The 21348-nt window shown below is 37.4% G+C and overlaps 1 protein-coding gene across 12 annotated transcripts in view; it reads right to left on the bottom strand.

Annotated features, from left to right (window-relative positions):
• Positions 1-21348, bottom strand: part of apbb2b (amyloid beta (A4) precursor protein-binding, family B, member 2b) — a 342228-nt gene that overhangs the window by 185442 nt on the left and 135438 nt on the right. For 2 of the 12 annotated variants that reach the window (XM_051928065.1, XM_051928066.1), the window contains exon 1: positions 1567-1731. The exons of the other annotated variants lie outside the window; for them this stretch is intronic. In XM_051928065.1, the coding sequence (XP_051784025.1) occupies positions 1567-1618 (52 nt within the window). In that variant the 5' untranslated portion in view covers positions 1619-1731. Of the gene's footprint in view, positions 1-1566; positions 1732-21348 lie in introns of those variants that run through there. 12 annotated transcript variants of the gene reach the window in all.

Below are 21348 nucleotides of genomic sequence, written 5' to 3'. Positions count from 1 at the left end.
CAACGCAATAATAAAAACTGGAAGAAATGTCAATCCAACACTGCACATGGCCATATACAAATGCACATTCATTCATACCAGGTAAATTACATTACTGCTCAGGGCTTTATTCACATAGATAGTGACCAGGGTGAATATTGAACTTAGATGCCTTGGAACCATAAAGCAGCAACAATAACCACTGTGCCATAGGGCCACCCTTTAAATTCGGAGTAATTTAATTATTTGTGCTATTAAATAGTTTAATATATGATTAAATTACATATTCTTTATGTCTTTCATATAAATGGGCAAAAAAATCTGTACTGTAAAGGTCGTCATTTGAGAAAAAAACATTTGCCTGCACAAATTATTTACAACATCTATCATGGGTTTAGTGTATCTTGTACAGCAAGTTAAAGAAACCACATACAGGAATTTTACAACCTTACAAATAACTAGAATTTTATGCATTTTGTGTAAATGTCAGACCTAGATGATGTAAAGACATGAGTAGAAAATACATACACGTGTCCGTGTGACTCTGTGTGTGTGTGTGTGTGTGTGTGTGTGTGTGTATCCAAGGTGACTTACAACATTTGAGATACAACTGGTTACATTTCTTTTGATTTTCCAATTGGAGCACAAGCAGAGAAAGTGACTTGCTCATACTCACACAGTATCAATAGTAGGATTTGAACTCAAAGCCTCAGGGTTTAAAGTTCAAAGCCTTAACCACTATGCCACACTGCTCTGCTGTGCATCAGATATCCAAACATTCCTAACAATGCAAAAAAAAAGTATTTGTATTTGATTTATAGTGATGCTTATATCCTGCACTGCAAAAAATGAAATCTTAACAAGCCAGACAATCTTGAAAAGAAATAATAGATCTTGTTTTTTTTATTTTAAGAATAACTGACTTGAGTAGATTTGTATGTGTAAAATATATAATCTCATTTTTAGAAAATTTAACAAGTTAAACTTTCTCACTATATTGGCAGATAATTTTTCTTGATTCTAATACCTGCAAAAAATCAGTGTGGAAAAAATGAGAAAAAAATAAATAAAAAACAAGAAAAAGGTATTAGAATTAAGCATAAATATCTGCCAATATAGTGAGAAAGTTTAACTTGTTAAATTTTCTAAAAATGAGATTATATATCTTACACATACAAATCTACTCAAGTCAGTTATTCTTAAAATAAAAAAAACAAGATCTATTATTTCTTTTCAAGATTGTCTGGCTTGTTAAGATTTCATTTTTTGCAGTGTGGTGCTTTTAGTCATCCCCTGCAATCTGGGACACACATGTTTACTGTACTGTATGCATCAGTGCTTCTTACCCAGCTTTAATCCCAAACATTACAAGCGCCCATCCGTCTAAAAAAAGGCAACAAAAAACCTGCCAAATCATTATCTCATTGCTTTCTAATAAAATCTCAGAGGATTATTTTCACTTGCTGTATACTAATAGGTTTCTGGTGCTAAACACTTTCAGCATTAATACATAATTCATTCTCATTATTACGTATATTTGCTCAATAAATTGCTTCAATACACAATAATGTTCAAAACCAAACCTACCTTCGTAATTCACTATAACAATGGCCAGCATGTAGTCTTTACTGAGCATCATGACAAAAGCCTACGGTATTTTACATGAGGAAAACACAACACTGTAAATAAACAACCACGCCAGAACAGGTAGAATAAATATTTCTAAACCAGACTTCCTGTCTGGTTCAGGCAGTATCAGTCTTCCCTGGGAAGTGATCATCGGGAACTGGTCATTTAAACAGTTCTTCCTCTCAGCAAATGCTGTTGTCATAGCAACCCGAAGATCATCTTTCCTGCAGTATTACTGTGTAAGAAGTCATGTGACCCTAGCTACAGCAATAGGCATCCTGGTGCTTTTGCCAATGCAGAAATACATCACTAGCTGTCTGCAGCATTGCTGCTTTACACATTTCTACAGAGAACATATTATGGTGTTTTTGAAACAGGGAAAACATAAAATCTGTTAAGTCAAAATACATGAAATCATTTCTTATGATTTGTTAAGATACAACCCATTCATTATCTCTCTTTTTATTTATTTTTTTGATTGGTTATATACTTACATATGAACATTACACCTTAATAACTGGCTGCAGTTAGATTTTCTAGAATTCTAAACAATTCCTAAAGTTGTTAACAAGTGGATTCAGTTATATGGATACAATGGGTCATTTTTCACTTGTCAAAATATGCATGTTTTCAAGAATCAAAACAACAATACTTACTTAAGGTATATTTCAAAAATGTAATTCATGGTTTGCATAGACAGCATTGCAAGATATTGCGTCAAAAAGGATAACAGCCATCTCCCCAGTGGCTTTATTAAAATCATAGTGTTGAGCAAGTGGCACTAATTATTGTATATTGAGTTGGCTCTGCCAAAAAAGAGGAAAGAAATACTTCAGTTATATTAAGTGCATCTCATGAGGCTGAGACACTACCTTAACAGGATATTGTATGTCAGCGATAAAGGAAGGATGGAATTCTGTTCCACTCTAGGCTATATTTCCATTTCCCAGGTGACCTACCCACAGTTAAGAGCATTTTAAATTTTTAAAACTTTTTTGTCCAGTAACCCAGCCAAATTAACAGCACCTTCTTTATATTCTGTTTCATCTGTTTAATTCAAGCTTCACAGAGTTTACCTACACAGTATCGATATGAATGCAAAATGTAAAACTCTTTTTTTTTTTTAGTTTACTATTAAGTCTGGCATCATGTATATTTACATTTATATTAACTAAATGCTGAGGTACTCTTTCTTCTAATAAACTACAGGCTTTGGTAAAGATGATTTGAAAGCTGAATTTCAAATAATTAAAAAAATGCTACAGTGCCAGACTTTTTAAAATTGGAATACAGAAACACCGTTCGTGGTTGCCTAAAATGTACACAATTAAATGGCTTAACTATGCTCTTTAGATTGTGATATACCATTTAAATATTCAAAGTAACTAAAACATGGTTAAATCAAGGTACATACTAAGTGTGCAAGGTTATTTGTGTAGTGCTTCACATAATGGTGAATCTGGGCAACACAGTGATGCAGTGGTAGCAGTGCTACATTGCAACAGGGAGACTTGGGTTATCCCTGTATGTTGTTTACATGTCCTCCCCATCTCTGTGTGGGTGTCTTCCCATATTCCAAAGACATGCAGGTAAGGAGGACAGGTAACGCTAAATGGGCTTGTAAGTGTGTTCACCATGCAATGAGTTGGCTGGTACCTAGTACATCAGTGTTATTCACTTACAATTCCAGTTGAGGCATATTTTCAAACCAAGAGATTTAGCTGGGCCAGACATTTTCAGCAGCCAGTAAGCAACAGGTAATGACAAGTTTTAAATCAACACCAATAAATGTATTTAGAAACAAGTAATGTTTATTAATTGTTTCCCTTTTACATTTGGTCACATCTGACACAAGCACATCAAAATGTATTTTAAAAAAATGCTATAATTGAACAGAATCTAAGGTAGCAGCAATACTTTTTTCCCCCCTCTTGAAATAAAAATCCGACCCAGGCATATTTCAAAATGCATAAAATCAAAAAATTGCACAGTATTAACAATAACATTTGTTACCCTTTTGAAATATGAGATTCTCCCCCAATTAAAATGGTGTGTCATGACAGACAAGAGATTTTTTTTCATAGAACTTAAACTATTTTATTCACACGGTTTTAATGACTCATATGATAGAGGTTAAATCTGAGTTCCACAACAAAGCCTTTCCCATGGAAACTGTTTCTGTGCCTCCACATAAAAAAACCTACCCAAGTAAATGTTTAAGAACAAGGTACCAGGTATGGTGTGAAAGTGGATTGGTACATTTGTTTAAATGATTTGTGTTTAAAATGTCTTTGTACAGAGTTCTTGGGTGTCAAGTAATGAATTATTAATTATAATTATTACTATTATTTTTTTTTTTTACTAAATCTTATTTTACATGTTTCTTTGTTGATTGGTAACAGAACATATGGTGATAGTGATCGCCAAAATGACTGAAGTAACAACTGACAAAGTGGCATTTTTGATACCATTTTAACAAAGTCAACTGTCCGCCATCAATCACAGAGCATGTGCATGACGAAACAGAGGGCAGGTGACTGCTTGTACATGTTTACTGACAGACAGGCCGGCATTTTGCATGCGGTATGCGTTGAATCAAAACAGAAACAGCATGCAAAGATGCACAAACAAAAGGAGATCGGTGACAATTACACCTTAGTGTGCTGTGACAAATCAGAAGGGATAACTGAATTCCACAGGGCACAGATATATTCATAACAGGGGACCTATATGATGGGCAGATGAATTTCAAATGTTTTGCATGCCTACCTTTTGTTTAGGTGACCAGATGCATCATATTCAGCCCTTCGTTCATTTTTCTGGTACATCGTAACCTGCCTCTCATTGAAATTCATAATTTGGAACACACAGCCATCCCATCAGCAGCACCGTGTACTTAGAAATATTTTCCTGCGCGTGTCTCCAAGTCTGACATCATTTTTACCACAACTCCCTCATACCCAGAGCAGGATATAAGCCAGCCTTTATGCGGCTCAGGAATATGCAAGGGGGAGCCCATACCAACACATATGTTAACAGCACTTCTGCTTAACAATAAAAAAATGGCCTTTGTATCTGTTACAATAAAATTAGTTTAAAATTTCAATGATTTCTTTCTCAACTAGCAAACTAAGTAGAAATGATAATCGCCAATGCATATTTTGGATGCATTTGAGACCATTTTAGTTGCAGTCTGGAGCCCTGGTGGGACCATGGGCTGGGCCACTCGGAGGTTGCATCTGGACTGCATGTGGCCCATGGGCCAACATTTGAATGGACCTGCTCTACATGTTCCTGCCTTCCACAAGATGGTTACTGAGACACACTTTATCTTTTCTTGCTCTCTCCAGGTTTTAGGAAATGGATGGTTACTGGTAAGTCACTTTTTAGTTCGCTTTTGGCCAAAAATAAACATTTCCCTGATGTTGCTCACTTTTAAAAAGATCACATATAGCTTGAGAAGTAGCCTGTGCATAAGGCATAGTCTGTCTCTGTAATTTATTACTGTTCAAGGATAAAGCAGATGCTAAGAGGGAACTGGTGGCATTTGAACCAGAATGGGAAACTGAACAAAAATTGAATTTTTTTTCACAGTGACTTCTATACAGTTATTATTAGAATGTCTAAATAGACATTTTAGTCAGTCGTTTTCTAACCTACTAGTCCTGAACAGGGTCAGGAGGGATCTTGGAGCCTATCCCAGCCAGCATTGAGTGCAAAGCATAAACAAACCCTGTACAGGGCACCAGTTTATCACAGGGCAAACACACAAACACATACACACTCATACACACTAACTCCAATTTAGGATTGCCAATTCACCTAACCTGTATGCCTTTAAACTGTGGGAGGAAACAAGAGCACCCAGAGGAAACCCACATAGACATGGGGATAACATGCAAACTCCCTGGTCTCCTTATTGCAAGGTAGTAGCATTACCAATACACCACTGAGTCAACCCATAAATGTACAAATAAGTACAAATATTATGTAAAACTGCTTATATACTGTATATTCTTTAATAGCTGGAACAAAGGGCGGTTGAGTGATTTGCTCAGATTAGCACAGTGCATCAGAGTCAGGAATTAAACTAGTAGCATTGTGGTTCAAAGTTCGGTTCCTTAGCTATTATCTCATATTGCCAGAAGTATTAAGGGAATTCTAAGGATGAATACTGTTCTAACCTTAATGTGTCTTGTTCAAAATTATTGCCTTCATCACACTTTTGGTAGAGAGTTTTTAACTTGAATATTATCTCCACTGAACAATTTATACCTACATAACTGAATTATGGGCACTTTAGTTTTCAGCCCAGTACTTAGGTGCTCTCTCAGTGGCCCTTATTTATTCCTTACTCTAGCTGGGCGTTAATACAAATGCCCCCAGATTTTGTAAACGCATATCTTGGAATATTGTATGATATGAACTAAAAAAACACTAAAAGACAGTCAAAATTCTAAGTATAGTAAATGTCACTTTAAGGTATTGCAATCCTTGCATGATTCCATAAGAAGAATGCCCTGTAAGAAAGTTTTAAACTTCTAACAGTTCTAGTTGAACACTTGGACCTCCCACCCTCAAACAAAAGGCAATTGAAAGGGGTGTTATCCATTATAATGAGTTGAGAGTAAATTTTGAAGACATACACCATGTCCTGGGGGAGTATCAACAGAGGATATAATGGATGGCAAATAAGGAGTTGTTGATGCTGTGTACATGCTTGTGTGGTCCTCAAGTAAAAAGGAATGAAAAAAGCACTCATAGACAGTGCAATGTAGACATCCAAAATGAAAGAAGTATTTTATAGAAAAAAGAAAATAGTATGGAAAACACAAAGACAAAGTAATGCAAGAATGTGATGAAACATTAAACCAAAAGCCTGAGGTACTGTGTGTTATAACAGCATTAGTCCTGTGTAAAGGGGATAGTACAGGAGTTCACCAATAGTAGTAATCATTAATGTTTTAAAGGTGATTTAAACTTGATTCACTAAAAGAAAAACTGGCCAAACAAAAGCACTGTGTTATCATACAGTAGGTTTGAATAAACGTCTTAACAACTAAAAAAATGAAAAGTAAGAAATTACTTACACTCAGTAAAAAGTGCAATATTCCATTTGTCTGTTTCTATCACATTCTAAAAAAGAGCACCTACATGATCTATGGAAGAAATTGGGGTCTAATCTGTACTATCTTGTACTTCCTGTGGAAGGGATAATGTATGTCAATATGTGTGATGCTAAAAATAAGAGAAAGCAGTAAGTTTCCATTTAAACAACACAGTGTTTTGCTTTCCCAGCAGAAAAATAGCACCCCACAGTGAGGACATAGCTGATCAAAGAATTCCAAATAGTATTCATCTAACAAACTGTGAAAGCAATGTTCGTAATTAGGTGTGAGCTGTGAGTGGTGGAAGATCTGTTTGCATCCAGGGAGACATGTGAATGTGTTTGTCAGGGTCTTAGTCTGTATTGGTGGTTCAGTCTGGCATATTGATGGGCCAGAGGGTCAGTTCTTGTCTGTATGGTTATATATTCAGGCATACATCTTGCTTTTTATCTTATTGTCTGTTGTTGATTGGCAGTGAATTGTTCTTTACCTGCATTTGGTTCCCTGGTGTGCAGTGTTAGCAGGTGTTGGTGTACGTCATGGCATTGCTTTGTTTGTACTTTTCTTTTGTGATGAAGTGTGACAGGAAGCATGTATGATTGTGGCCATATAGACACACAAACCGAGGTCACACTGTGGAGGGTGCCATCATTTGGTCATTAGCAGGAAGGGGGTAAGGACTTGGAAAGGTTGAAGAAGAATTTCAGCCTGTTTGTGTAACGCAGGTTGCCATCAGCACCTGTTGTCATGTTTTGCATCTTGTACAGGCTGTGGTGTGAAGTCTCATGGGAACTGGTACTGAAAGCCCCTTTCATAAAGGGAAACAGTCCTGGCCACTCCACAAAAATCATTGTGAGGGTCTTCAGGTGGCTAAGTTAGTTTCATGTCTGACCTGTATCATCCTTGCTTGATCATACTTCACATGCTAGTGATGTAGGAAGAGGTAAGCTATTGGCCCTGCCTGTCAGTTTTGCATGTGAACATGTATGTATTGGTCAAAGGTTTAAATCGTGGCCAGTCTGGGCTGCACATGCAATTGAGCAGCAGTGTTTTCGATTTGACATACCTATTATGCCAGGTATGTGTGAGGTAGCACACCAGGGCGCGTTGGCATGAATGTCCTCTGAGTTTAACCAGGCTGCTGTGTCTCTAAGCCCAAATAATTTCACACCAGGACTGTGATCAGTTGATTTTACTTGTTGTGTGAAGCACACGGCCATGCATGTTCTGTACTGTGAGGTGCACCACTGCGTCTGTGTCAGCCAAAGGAGGCACTTGAAGCCCATGTTTGGTCCCATCGCCACATGATTACAAAAATCATGGGCTCAGTTCTCTAACGTTTTTTAGGAAAGGGTGGGGAGCTTTAAGGATTTGGTATACTGTAGATCTCAATATGTCACAAGATTTATACTTGCTGATACTAATCTTTCATACCGCTTCTACCCTTGATAAATATCTAAATTAATCCTCTAGAATGTGTCTGGACTTACTACCCACAACTCCACAAAGACATTGTCATCTGTAAGGGCCTGGAGTGATTTTAAGGGGGACTAAGGAAAGGAAAGGATTTGAAAGTGGCACCATTTCTTATATATTTTTCTCTTCCGTGCCCAGAAATGTAGACACAGACCAGGAAGAAGACCACTTGCCACCCCTCTGACCACAACCTTCCAGTCCTTCTGCACAGAAAGACTGTGCAACAGAAAATATGTATTTATTTTGGTACCAACAGGTGTCGGAGGAATTGGAGCTAATCAACACATCATTTTCTAACTTACTCCATCAAATTCCATCCTTTTGCCTATGCAATCTTCTTTTAAATGGGAATCCCACCTAGCTCTCCAACCTATTTTTTGTTTTATTGTCTTGTTATTTCCACAGCATATACACAGTTCTAGAGATTCATGATCAGCAGAGCAGTTCGCTATCTACAGTACCATTAAAAAGTATTTTTTTCTTTTTCTGATTGTCCACATTATTGCACTTTTCCCAACCAAAACTTAATATTAGATCAACAGATAAATGGGCCCCTAAATACTACTGTAAATTTGCAGACTCCCTTCAAGGCAATGACGTTTTCAGTCATAAGCTATTTGTTTTAGGTGCCAAAACATCTGAAAATGACTTAGGCTTGAAATTTGAAAAGGTAGCACAAAATCTGTCTTTTTTTTCAAAACCATTCTGATGTAGACATGCTTTTGAGTTTCTTGCTAAACAACCCAGCAGTGTTTCAGCCCCATGTCATGAATACGTAGATGGCTTAGCATTCTCTCCAAGAATTTTCTGATACATAGCAAACTTCCTGATTGATTGAATGATGTAAGTCATCCAGGTCTTGATACATTATTCTCAAATCATGGCCCTATAAATGTAATGAATTATTATTATTATTATTACTGGCACTATAAAAGATTCTTAGTGTGAAAAGCTGCATTAACATTCTCAATATGTATCATGGGCCATGTCAAACAGAATGATTATTTTCAACTTATCTGTCCAAAGATCACTGTTCCAAATATGAATGTTCCAAATATGATATTACTATCATTCAAGTTCATATTGGCGAAGAAGATGCAAGTGTTCATATTCACATTAATAAGCAGTTGTTTCTGCCTTCCTGTCATAGCATGAATCCACTTTTCACCTTATGACATTCAGATACTACAGTCACAAATGCTGACCTTAGCTAAAAGAAGAGGAGTCTGCAGTTCTAGGCAATATTCAGCTGAACAGTCAGGTCAACCTCCTGCTCAGTCCACACAGCCCCTCCTGCTCAAGTCCTTTGTCAAGGAGCACTGTCTCCTATTCAGAGAAGTGGTGTTATATTCATCAGTGATTACTTCCATTATCTTGCCTCTCTATGTCTATGGCAGTATTACTCAGCTAATCAATTTTCTGGGCTTGTGAAAACACACATCAAAAGAAATAAACACAAATAAAATCCCCACTCTATTTGCTGACATTAAATATGTGAAATCTGTAGGATTCAATATTGTGTTATGTCATCAGCACAACTGCCCCAAAACTCTCTAACCCTTCTTCTAGTTTTTGCACTAGCTTCCATTCATCCATTGCTTAATCCATTATCTGACACCAGGTTTCCATCACAGAGTCGTGAGGAACAAGCTCAGGGTGAATGGTCCATCTACTTAAGAGCACACTCATATTTACACACAAAGTTTTACTATGTCAGTTTTGAGTCACCAGTTAAAAAAACAGCTTTTGGATATACAGGGAAGGAGTGCTGGAGTGACTGGAAAAAACCCAGGCATCCACAGGAAGAACATGCAAATTCCATACAGACTATACCTGGGCCAAGAATGATACCTGGGACTGTGGGGGAACAGTGCTAGTAACTACAGTGCAAATGATACCTCAATCCAGATTGAATTTTATTAATATTATACATTTAAGGAAAGAATCTGCAAATGGATTACCAAATAATTTGAGGAAAATTCAGGCAAAAATGTTTAGTAAGAATATTACTGTACAGACATTTGAAATTAGACAAAGTAACACTGAACCTCAACGCCTCAATACTGAGCAATCCCACCCAGTAGGAAAGCCAATAACTAACAGAAATATTACTTGAGGTCAGAAAAAGGTAATGTGAAATCACGTACAGGAACATTTTTGACCTTAAAAGTAAATATGAATGATCTTCCACATGCAGTAAAGGGACTATCATGAAGAGAATATGTTTGAGTGAAAGCAAGGAAATTCAACCATGCCAGAAATGTGGAAGGTTTGTCTATTTAAGCTCCAAATGAGCACTCTAAATGTTGCTTTACTGTTACTAAAACCTTGACTGTGCATATGTATATTATAAAAATCTCCATGCCAAAACCCCTAAAGTCCTTCTACCAAAAGACAAACGGAACGTATAATAAAGTAGCCTGGGCTTCATATATCAGTTTTCTATGCAGAACATCCAAATGCACAATATACTATACTTTTACCCTGATGAGTACATCATTAAGTCAGAACAACAAATCAACTGGGTTGAGGCAAACAAACTAAGGCAGGTCTCATATTTAGCACCTGGTGAGTAATTCGGAAAAATAATTCCTAATTAGTCGATTATTCAAAATTTACAGCTGAACAATACAAGTTAAATATATACAGCTTTTGTGAGCGGTCATTAAAAACAGCTTTCTGCCTTAATTTTCCCAATCCATACAGCTGTCAGGATTCTTTAAATAACTGTATAAAGAGTGTTAACTGTATAATTAGTGTGCTTCTTCCACTGATTGGCACACTGGAATTTTAATGTAATTAAATGTCTCTTTCTTTTAAAGAAGGGAGTCTGAAGGTGGGAGTGTCTGTGAAGTTAAACAGAACACTTGTTAAACTTTGTGCTTTAAGTGGTGTTGAATTTGGAAAAGGAACACACTTTACTCGAAGAAAGTATGCACAATCTGGCATTGTAATAACTTATTTAAAGACTGAATAAGCATTACAGTTGTTTCTGAAAACTGCATATTAACAGTTGAGGTGTTTGAAGAATGGTTTTTAAACCCAGTGTCCTACACTTCTAAAGTATTACTTATACAATCATTTTCTGAACTTGTTTTTGCCACAAAGTATTGTGAGGGCTGGAGCATCCATGGCAGGGTGCACGAGTATGGATGTGGAAGGACATAATGAAAGGACCTGATGCATGCAGACACAAAGAGACTACAGTAATCCCTCCTCCATCGCGGGGGTTGCGTTCCAGAGCCACCCGCGAAATAAGAAAATTCGCGAAGTAGAAACCATATGTTTATATGGTTATTTTTATATTGTCATGCTTGGGTCACAGATTTGCGCAGAAACACAGGAGGTTGTAGAGAGACAGGAACGTTATTCAAACACTGCAAACAAACATTTGTCTCTTTTTCAAAGGTTTAAACTGTGCTCCATGACAAGACAGAGATGACAGTTCCGTCTCACAATTAAAAGAATGCAAACATATCTTCCTCTTCAAAGGAGTGCGTGTCAGGAGCAGTGACTGTCACAGAGATAGAGAAAACAATCTCTAGCAAACAAATCAATAGGGCTGTTTGGCTTAAGTATGCGAAGCACCGCGGCACAAAGCTGTTGAAGGCGGCAGCTCACACCCCCTCCGTCAGGAGCAGACAAAGAGAGAGAGAGAGAGAGAGAGAGAGAGAGAGAGAGAGAGAGAGAGAGAGAGAGAGAGTTTGTTTTTCAAGCACAAATCAATACGTGCCCTTCGAGCTTTTAAGTATGTGAAGCACCGGTGCAGCATGTCGTTTCAGGAAGCAGCTGCACAAAAGATAGCAACGTGATCTTTCAGCATTTTTAGACGAGCGTCCGTATCGTCTAGGTGTGCGAACAGCCCCCCTGCTCAATCCCCCTACGTCAGGATCAGAGAAAGTCAGCGCAAGAGAAAGAGAAAAGTAAGCAATCTAGCTTCTCAGCCATCTGCCAATAGCGTCCCTTGTATGAAATCAACTGGGCAAACCAACTGAGGAAGCATGTACCAGAAATTAAAAGACCCATTGTCCGCAGAAACCCGCGAAGCAGCGAAAAATCCGCGATATATATTTAAATATGCTTGCATATAAAATCCGCGATGGAGTGAAGCCGCGAAAGGCGAAGCGCGATATAGCGAGGGATTACTGTATACATACTTACTGTAGGCAGAGACATGCAATAAAGGAACCAGTGGTTTCACCACCTAACTTGGTCTTATTTACACTTTTGTGTGTTCATCATAAAGAATCTATTTTTTATAACATATTTGGAAAGAAACAGAAGGGAAAAAAAGTGAAGGACTGCGAATAACTTGCTCTGGGCTACAAACTCTTTGGATGATATCCCCAGGAAGAAAAAAATCAATAATGTATTAAGAATGACCTGATATAACAGGATGAAAAACTGACACGCCATAAAATTAAATAAGTTTTGTTGTCGCTAAGAACTGGCTATTAATTAAGCAACTGGGTGGGAACAAAATCCAAAAGCTACAGTAGTCTTGCAGGACTGAATATGGTCAACCTTGCTATAAAATAATCTGCAGAGGTGTACTTACTGACTTGGACATGAAAAATCTGTTGGGCATTGTATGGGATACATTGATAATTTTGAAGACACTAAATTTCAAGTAAATATCTTTTTAATTACCTTTTTTTTTTTTTAAAAAAACAGTTGTCATTTGACTATCAGTGAACTTGCCTGTCTAAGACATGATGTAAACAATTTTAAAATGCACTTTAATTGAGTAATTCAACACTCTAGGTAATTAATAATAACATTGTACAAGCCAAACTTATTACCTCTTTGAACCATACAGACATTACAACCTCATGCTACTCAGGTCTCAGTGTCTTGGTTTGGTCTAATTGTGTTCTTTATTCTCAGTTTAAATTCCCTTTTTATGTCTGCTTTGTGTAAGTTAAAGCATGTTTCATTTGTCTTATCATGTTAATTTATATTTCATTTATATTATTTAATTAGAATGCAGTTTAATTTCCATGCATTGTTACGTGTTCACCTATGTTTCTTATACTTTCTGGGTGTTTCTCCAAAAAGTGGGGCCACCTGTTCGTTTCCGTATAGAACCATAGGCAGCCCTATAAAGGCCACGGTGACATACAGGTCAAATGCGATTAATTTTGTCTGTCTCTTATGTTTTTATAATATAATTTATGTGATTCTCTGCATTTCTGACCTCTGTTCTGTTTTTAACCATGATTATAAGATTCTGTTCTTTCTTCAGAAAAAAATTTGGCCTGTTAGTGCCATGGTTTTTATATTTTAGATAGTTTGTTTTGTTATGTTGTGGGGAATTCTCCTCCACAATCTTCACAGGAGCCTTCTTTCTGGCTGGGGAGTGAGCCAGAATCCTCAATGGTGCACCCAGCAGAGGCACACTTGACTCAGTCAGATCCCCTGTTGTCTTCAGGGGGATTAGGCCCTTCAAATGGAAAACTGGCTACAAAACTATAAGTCCCAAAATACATTAGCAAATGCCCTTACAGGGAGAGTAAACTTGTAAACTTCTGCCTGTACAATAAAGAGCCAAAGGCAATCGAATAGCAAACAAACTTCCAAAAAGCAGAATCCAATAATCATGATCAAAAACAAGGCAGACGTCAGAAATCCAGAGAATCACATAAACCATAATATTCTAAAAACACTAGAGAACTGATCAACACCAAGAACAGATCAAATTAACCACATTTGACCCATGGGTTTCCTCAGATTTTATTTGTTGGGTGAAGAATACAGAAACGTGGCCCCTGTTATCCAGTTGTATACTGAAAATATCCAAGTGCATGTTTTTGTGCTAAAATATTATTCATTAGATATGTCCGGGGAAATCAGCTAACTCAAAAACAGAAAACAACAGCCTAATGAGGTTTCCTTTTTGAACTGAAGACAAGACTCTTGACCAATGAATGAAGATAAGTGGTGGATCTTCAATTCAAAAAGGCAATCCTATGAGGCTTTAGGCTCTTCTTTATGATGTGACTACAAACTACAGGGGACAAACAACATATAAAAAACAACATTTTGGGGTGGAGTATTTAGGTAAAAAGTCTAAATCAGTCATGTTCACTATTCTGATACAGTAAAATGTTGTTTTCAATAATTTGCAAAATATACTTGTTTGTTTATAAAATGCCACTGGGTTTCAGTAAAAGGGAGCAAAAATTGCTACTTAAATAAAAATGGATGTAGTACAGGGTGGGCCATTTATATGGTTACACCTTAATAAAATGGGAATGGTTGGTGATATTAACTTCCTGTTTGTGGCACATTAGTATATGTGAGGGGGGAAACTTTTCAAGATGGGTGGTGACCATGGTGGCCATTTTGAAGTCGGCCATTTTGGATCCAACTTTTGTTTTTTCAATAGGAAGAGGGTCATATGACACATCAAACTTATTGGGAATTTCACAAGAAAAACAATGGTGTGCTTAGTTTTAACGTACCTTTATTCTTTCATGAGTTATTTACAAGTTTCTGACCACTTATAAAATGTGTTCAATGTGCTGCCCATTGTGTTGGATTGTCAATGCAACCCTCTTCTCCCACTCTTCACACACTGATAGCAACACCGCAGGAGAAATGCTAGCACAGGCTTCCAGTATCCGTAGTTTCAGGTGCTGCACATCTCGTATCTTCACAGCATAGACAATTGCCTTCAGATGACCCAAAAGATAAAAGTCTAAGGGGGTCAGATCGGGAGACCTTGGGGGCCATTCAACTGGCCCACGACGACCAATCCACTTTCCAGGAAACTGTTCATCTAGGAATGCTCGGACCTGACACATTGAACACATTTTATAAGTGGTCAGAAACTTGTAAATAACTCATGAAAGAATAAAGTTACGTTAAAACCAAGCACACCATTGTTTTTCTTGTGAAATTCCCAATAAGGTTGATGTGTCACATGACCCTCTTCCTATTGAAACAACAAAAGTTGGATCCAAAATGGCCGACTTCAAAATGGCCACCATGGTCACCACCCATCTTGAAAAGTTTCCCCCCTCACATATACTAATGTGCCACAAACAGGAAGTTAATATCACCAACCATTCCCATTTTATTAAGGTGTATCCATATAAATGGCCCACCCTGTATATTAAAAATGCAAATAGCAATACAATACTGTGTATTATGTCTTCTGTAGGCCATATATACAGTATAAATTATACAGTAAATCTTCTTAAGCCATTTAACCCCTTAATGATTAAGATTTGTAAAATTAAACTATGAGGGATCAGTGTGAAACAGAATAATTAAAAAATAGTATTATTATTTTTAATACGCTATAATCCTGAGCAAGAGAAAACAGCTTGAGAATATTAATAGATGGATTACTATAATAAAATCCCCGTTCTCAGAAATCAAAACAGCAAGTATTTAAAGTGTATGAAAAGCAGTGAGACTAGTTTTGAGGATACATATGAAGGAGGTTATTCTTATATTCTCATGGGTTTTTCAATGTTTACAATACTCGGTGTCACTCATTGCCCATGGCTGATATCATTCTCAACAGAATATTGAATGTCCTACATGATGGCCTTGCCTGGTGTTTCCACTACATGGAAGGTGACTCCTTACAGGATCAAAATGATGAACTTGCAGTGACAGAATCAAAATCTGAACTTTAATCCAATGAAGAGTATGAATATTTTAGGCAATTGTCCAACATCAGCTGGTTTTCAATAAACATTAGGCAAAGATTATCAAGTCCATATATAGAAAGTTGATGGTATCTCATTCTAAAATAAATTAGTTCAAATTCTTTTTTAATTTTGTTTTCTTATAAACATTACAGAGTTTTCAAAGTACATAATGTAAACAAAAATCTAAAATTTATAGAATCATATCCTATGCTAAAGCCAAAAGTCCTAGTTAATACTCTTTACATCAACTATAATAGGTAAGCGCTCATTGCTAGTCAGCCACTCTGTTGGACCTAAAGAAACGGGCACCTCAGACTCTTCATAAATCCATGCCCACCTTTAAGTTCACAATGTTCTTTCCTGAACAGGGCAAAAAGAAACTGCAGCTTGTTTGCTTCTGGCAAATAATTTTCAACATAAATGGCTGAGGCAAAAAACTTAAAAAGAGCAACCTCATCATACCAAGTGACTGTAGAAACGGAAAAAAAAAAACAGAGATTGGGTTCTCTTAAGAGGAGTAAAAATTTAGCAACATATCCCACGATGGTATAAAGTAACGCAACACTCTGCTCTACATACAAATTATTTGCCAACTGAGGCTCTTTACCATCAGCCAGCTTGTCATTTAATAACATCTTACGCTGCAAAACGATAAAAAAAAATACTTTGCAAGTACAGTACACACAAGACAGTTTTAAAGCGTACGAATATCCTTTATTCTCCCACTACAGTTCCACAGGTTTGATGCTTGAGTGAAGAAGAGCCAGTACTCACAAGCCACGTTTTCATCTCTACAAGCAAGTCTCAGCTGTCCCAAAAGCAGCATCCTCTAAGCTCTCTGAAGGCGAGTACTCCAAGCAGCTGCAGCAGCCTCATGGCCCCTCTGCTGAGCAGTACCTGCGCCACCAGTTAAGCCTACTGAAAACCTCATACAGCAGCTGGGTGGTTGTGCACAACAGGCATTACCTTAATTACCCAAAGAGTGAAATTGACTTTGGAAATGTGACCCCCACCCCCACTGCCGCCTGCAGCCATCTGAGTTAAAATAATGCATGTTCACTAAATAAATGAATGCCCATTCCAATATACTAGCCAGTCAACATCCATAAAGAAATTATGGCAAGGGGTGTGCACACAATGCACTTTGTATTGAATTGATTCCAGATGGAGAGCATTGATATATAAATTTCAAGGCACTCTGCGTAGCACTGAAGACTTTCAATCCCTTTAAAATGGAGAGCCAATACATCTCCATAAAGCTTGAAAATCACTCCGCAGCACCAGTCAGTAGCCGCTAGTTGTGACAGGCCACACCAAAAAGGAAGGCACAAAACACAATGAAAAAATAAGTAGATCCAGACTGATATTTCTGATTCTTTTTCCTTTTCAAGGGCTGCACTGCAGCAATGGGAGTCATTGATTTCATTTAAAACCTTTTATTAGAGAAAGTGCTGCTCACCTCTGCTTCTCCCCCTCCCCCATGCTCTCTCTGTGCATAGTGATCAATAGCTTCCGAGCAGAACTTAAAATGCCTGGCTACACAGGGGTAACAGTTTTGTTTCTTAAATCCTCAGAGAACAAGAAGCACAGGTTTACCTTTAACACACACTATTGTTTACACCGTTGTTATAAAATGGATAGGTAGTAAATATCTCTAGGGCTTACTGTTAATAAGTAAATAAATCTCTATAGCCACTTTGAGAACATGCTTATTCCATAGTGCTAGCGCAAGCCAGAGGCTATCCTAACAACAATGGGCATAAAGCAGGAACCAATTTGAATTTAATGCTGCCAGTTAGTCTAAAGGTCATATATTTGGAGTTTAACAGAAAACTGGAACTTCCTTTGAAAAGCAACATGTGCAAAGGCAGAACGTACAAACATTTGCCAAGCCTGGATACAAATTTGGGTCTCTAAAACACTAATTACTATGCTGCCATGCTGCCTAGTCCAAAGACGTAAATACTGATGTACATTTTCCTTCCATCTTCAAGGCCTTTTCACTCATTCATGCACTTTCTGAACTTCCTTACTCTAATAAATGTATGCTAAAGACTTTAGTGGCAGCACTGGGCAGTAACTAATCCTGAATGGAATATCAGTTCACTGTGTACATTCATTAACAGTCTGGATGTGTTTAGAAATTTTAATCAACTTAATCTACACATTTTTGGAATGTGAAAGAAGACTGGAGCACTGTGAGAAAATACCAAGTAGACATTGACCTGGCCTGAAATTAAAGCTTAAAGTTTTTGAGATTGTAGCACTAACCTCTACATCATTGTTTCACCCTCACTTTAACAGTAGAATTACCAGAGTCTACGAAAAAACTCGTAGATCCGGCCCACCTTAAATCACTTCTTAAATCCGTTCACACCTCTCCGCCAGCGTCTTTTGTCCACTAAATGTGCTGATAAAAGACAAGCTACCAGCAGCCGGCTATTCCATCCCCCCTCCGACTTAGAATGTGAACGCACTTTTCCCAGCTCATGCCTTGATTGACTGTCTGGGAGTGAACTGGAGTTTTAGACTTGAAATAATACATCGTTATTTGGAACACACGCATTCCATGTGTGTACCGTTTCTACAGTAATCTGTGTAAACACATTGTTAAAACAGAAACTTTTTCATATTTTAGTAATAAATGTTACAAAATGTAGGCATAAACTATAGAATGTGTAAAGCCCGAGTTCCTAAGATCAAATAAACACTTCCACAAAAGCTTCACACAATCCATACAACAGCTTCCGTGGCGTAATGCGCTAAGATTTGCCTCTCAGAGCAAGTAGCATTTCTCTGCCTCACAAACATGAGTTCAATTCCCTGCTGGGGATGAAATGTTACTTCTTTTTTTTCTTTTTAACCTCAAACGGACATAAAATTTGTAAATTGGTATGCACTGTCAGTTAATGAGATAGTTATATTTTCATGTGGGATGCTCCTTTTAAAATATTTTTTTAACAATTGAGACTGTAATTAACATGAACAACTGTCCTTATAACTTATTTTTTCAAGATCCATAACACACAGACAGACAGAGCACTGCGTAATACAGAGACAGGCAGGCAGAGATATACAAATAAACAGGGAAGGCACATGTACTGAAAGAAGAAAAAAAATCAACATGTGCGTTGTTTCTGCAGCACTGAATAAGCTCACCCGCTCTAACATCACCCCTCCCCTGATCTGACTCTCTAAGTAACAGCACAAGTACAGACACAAATCAACTGCGCGTGTGTACTGTATAATATTAACAAAAAGAGCAGCTTACTACTGAAAACGGCAAATATAGGAGTGAGTGGGGATCGAACCAGGACTCTTGATTACACTTGGTTTGCGTCTGTACTTGTGCTGTTACTTAGAGAGCCAGATCGGGGGAGGGTTGATGTTAGAGCGCCTGAGCTCATTCAGTGCTGCAGGAACAACGCACATGTTGATTTTTTTTTTCTTTCAGTACATGTGCCTTCCCTGTTTATTTGTATATCTCTGCCTGTCTGTCTCTGTATTACGCAGTGCTCTGTCTGTCTGTGTGTTATGGATCTTGAAAAAAACAAGTTATAAGGACAGTTGTTCATGTTAATTGCAGTCTCAATTGTTAAAAAAATATTTTAAAAGGAGCATCCCACATGAAAATATAACGATCTCATTAACTGACAGTGCATACCAATTTACAAATTTTATGTCCGTTTGAGGTTAAAAAGAAAAAAAAGAAGTAACACTTCCTCCCCAGCAGGGAATTGAACTCATGTTTGTGAGGCAGAGAAAAGCTACTCGCTCTGAGAGGCAAATCTTAGCGCGCTACGCCACAGAAGCTGTTGTATGGTGTGTGAAGCTTTTGTGGAAGTGTTTATTTGATCTTAGGAACTCGGGCTTTACACATTCTATAGTTTATGCCTACATTTTGTAACATTTATTACTAAAATATGAAAAAGTTTCTGTTTTAACAATGTGTTTACACAGATTACTGTAGAAACGGTACACACATGGAATGCGTGTGTTCCAAATAACGATGTATTATTTCAAGTCTAAAACTCCAGTTCACTCCCAGACAATCAATCAAGGCATGAGCTGGGAAAAGTGCGTTCACGTTCTAAGTCGGAGGGGGGATGGAATAGCCGGCTGCTGGCAGCTTGTCTTTTATCAGCACATTTAGAGGACAAAAGACGCTGGTGGAGAGGTGTGAACGGATTTAAGAAGCGATTTAAGGTGGGCCGGATCTATGAGTTTTTTCGTAGACTCTGGTAATTCTAGTGTTAATACCTGCAAAATTCAAATACTAATAAAACTGCCAATAATCCCATCAGCTAAACCCAATTCTAGGTTATGCTGAGTTTTTCAGGTTCTAATGCACACCAAGCAGTAACACACATTAGCATCATTTGCAAGGAAGAAATTAGATGTGGAAAGGGTGCCAGTTCATTTCATTTCACATTCACCATCACACCCACAATCACTAACAGAGAACCAGCTAAGAGCTGCTATTGAATCCTACCTGCACATCTTTCAGATTTAGAATATAACCTCAAAACCCCAAAAAAGCATGCAGAATCTGTACAACAGGAAAACACAACTCAAACATTAAGCCACCAACAGTTTAAACAAAGTCTCCTGGAGCTGTGAAGCAACAGCAATATGCCATTGGGCTGCTCAATATAAAACAACTTAACAAATTATAAGATAAGAACATAGAAAGTTAAATTTAAGAGCTTACTTCTACACATCACAGTGAGCACCCATATTAGGATATTTCAGTTTTGGAATTACTTAATGATTTCATTTGAATTACTTACAAAATGTGTGCACTTTTTTGATTTGGTTATTTTAATCTTAAGCCACAATGGTAAAGCCTAATTTGGAGTAGAGTGTACAGTTTTGGTTTCCTGGTAACAAAAAGGACATAGCAGCACTAGCAAAAGTCCAGAAAAGAGCGACTAGGCTGATTCCAGGGCTACAGGGGATAAAGTATGAGAAAAGATTAGAAGTGCTGCTGAGCGTTTTCAGTTTAACCAAAAGATGATTAAGAGAAGACATGACTGAAGTGTTCAAAATTATGAAGGAAATTAGTACAGTTGATTGAAGTTGCTACTTTAAAAGGCGTTCAGCAAGAACATGGGGACATACTGTAGTTGGAAACTTGTTAAGGGTAAATTTCGCACACACATTAGGGAAGTTTTTCTTCACAAAGAGAACCATAGACACATGACATATGCTACCAGCTAGTGTGGAAGACACTAGGTCTTTCAAAACTAGACTTTACATTATTTTGGAAGAATTAAGTGGATAGGACTGGCGAGCTTTGCTGGGCTTAGTGGTCTGTTCTCATCTAGATTGTTCTAATGTTCAATTTTCAGGCACTGGTGAAAGTTAGCTGTGATTTAAGGAGCACAGGCACATTAATTCTCTAAATAGTTTTGTGAAAACCAGAATTAGAGAGAGAGAGAGACTCTCTTATATATATAGTATATATATAGTATACTGTATATATATAGTAA

The sequence above is a fragment of the Erpetoichthys calabaricus genome, chromosome 5, assembly GCF_900747795.2.
Source record: "Erpetoichthys calabaricus chromosome 5, fErpCal1.3, whole genome shotgun sequence".
NCBI lineage: Eukaryota > Metazoa > Chordata > Cladistia > Polypteriformes > Polypteridae > Erpetoichthys > Erpetoichthys calabaricus.
This window is presented reverse-complemented; position numbering and strand designations above follow the sequence as displayed.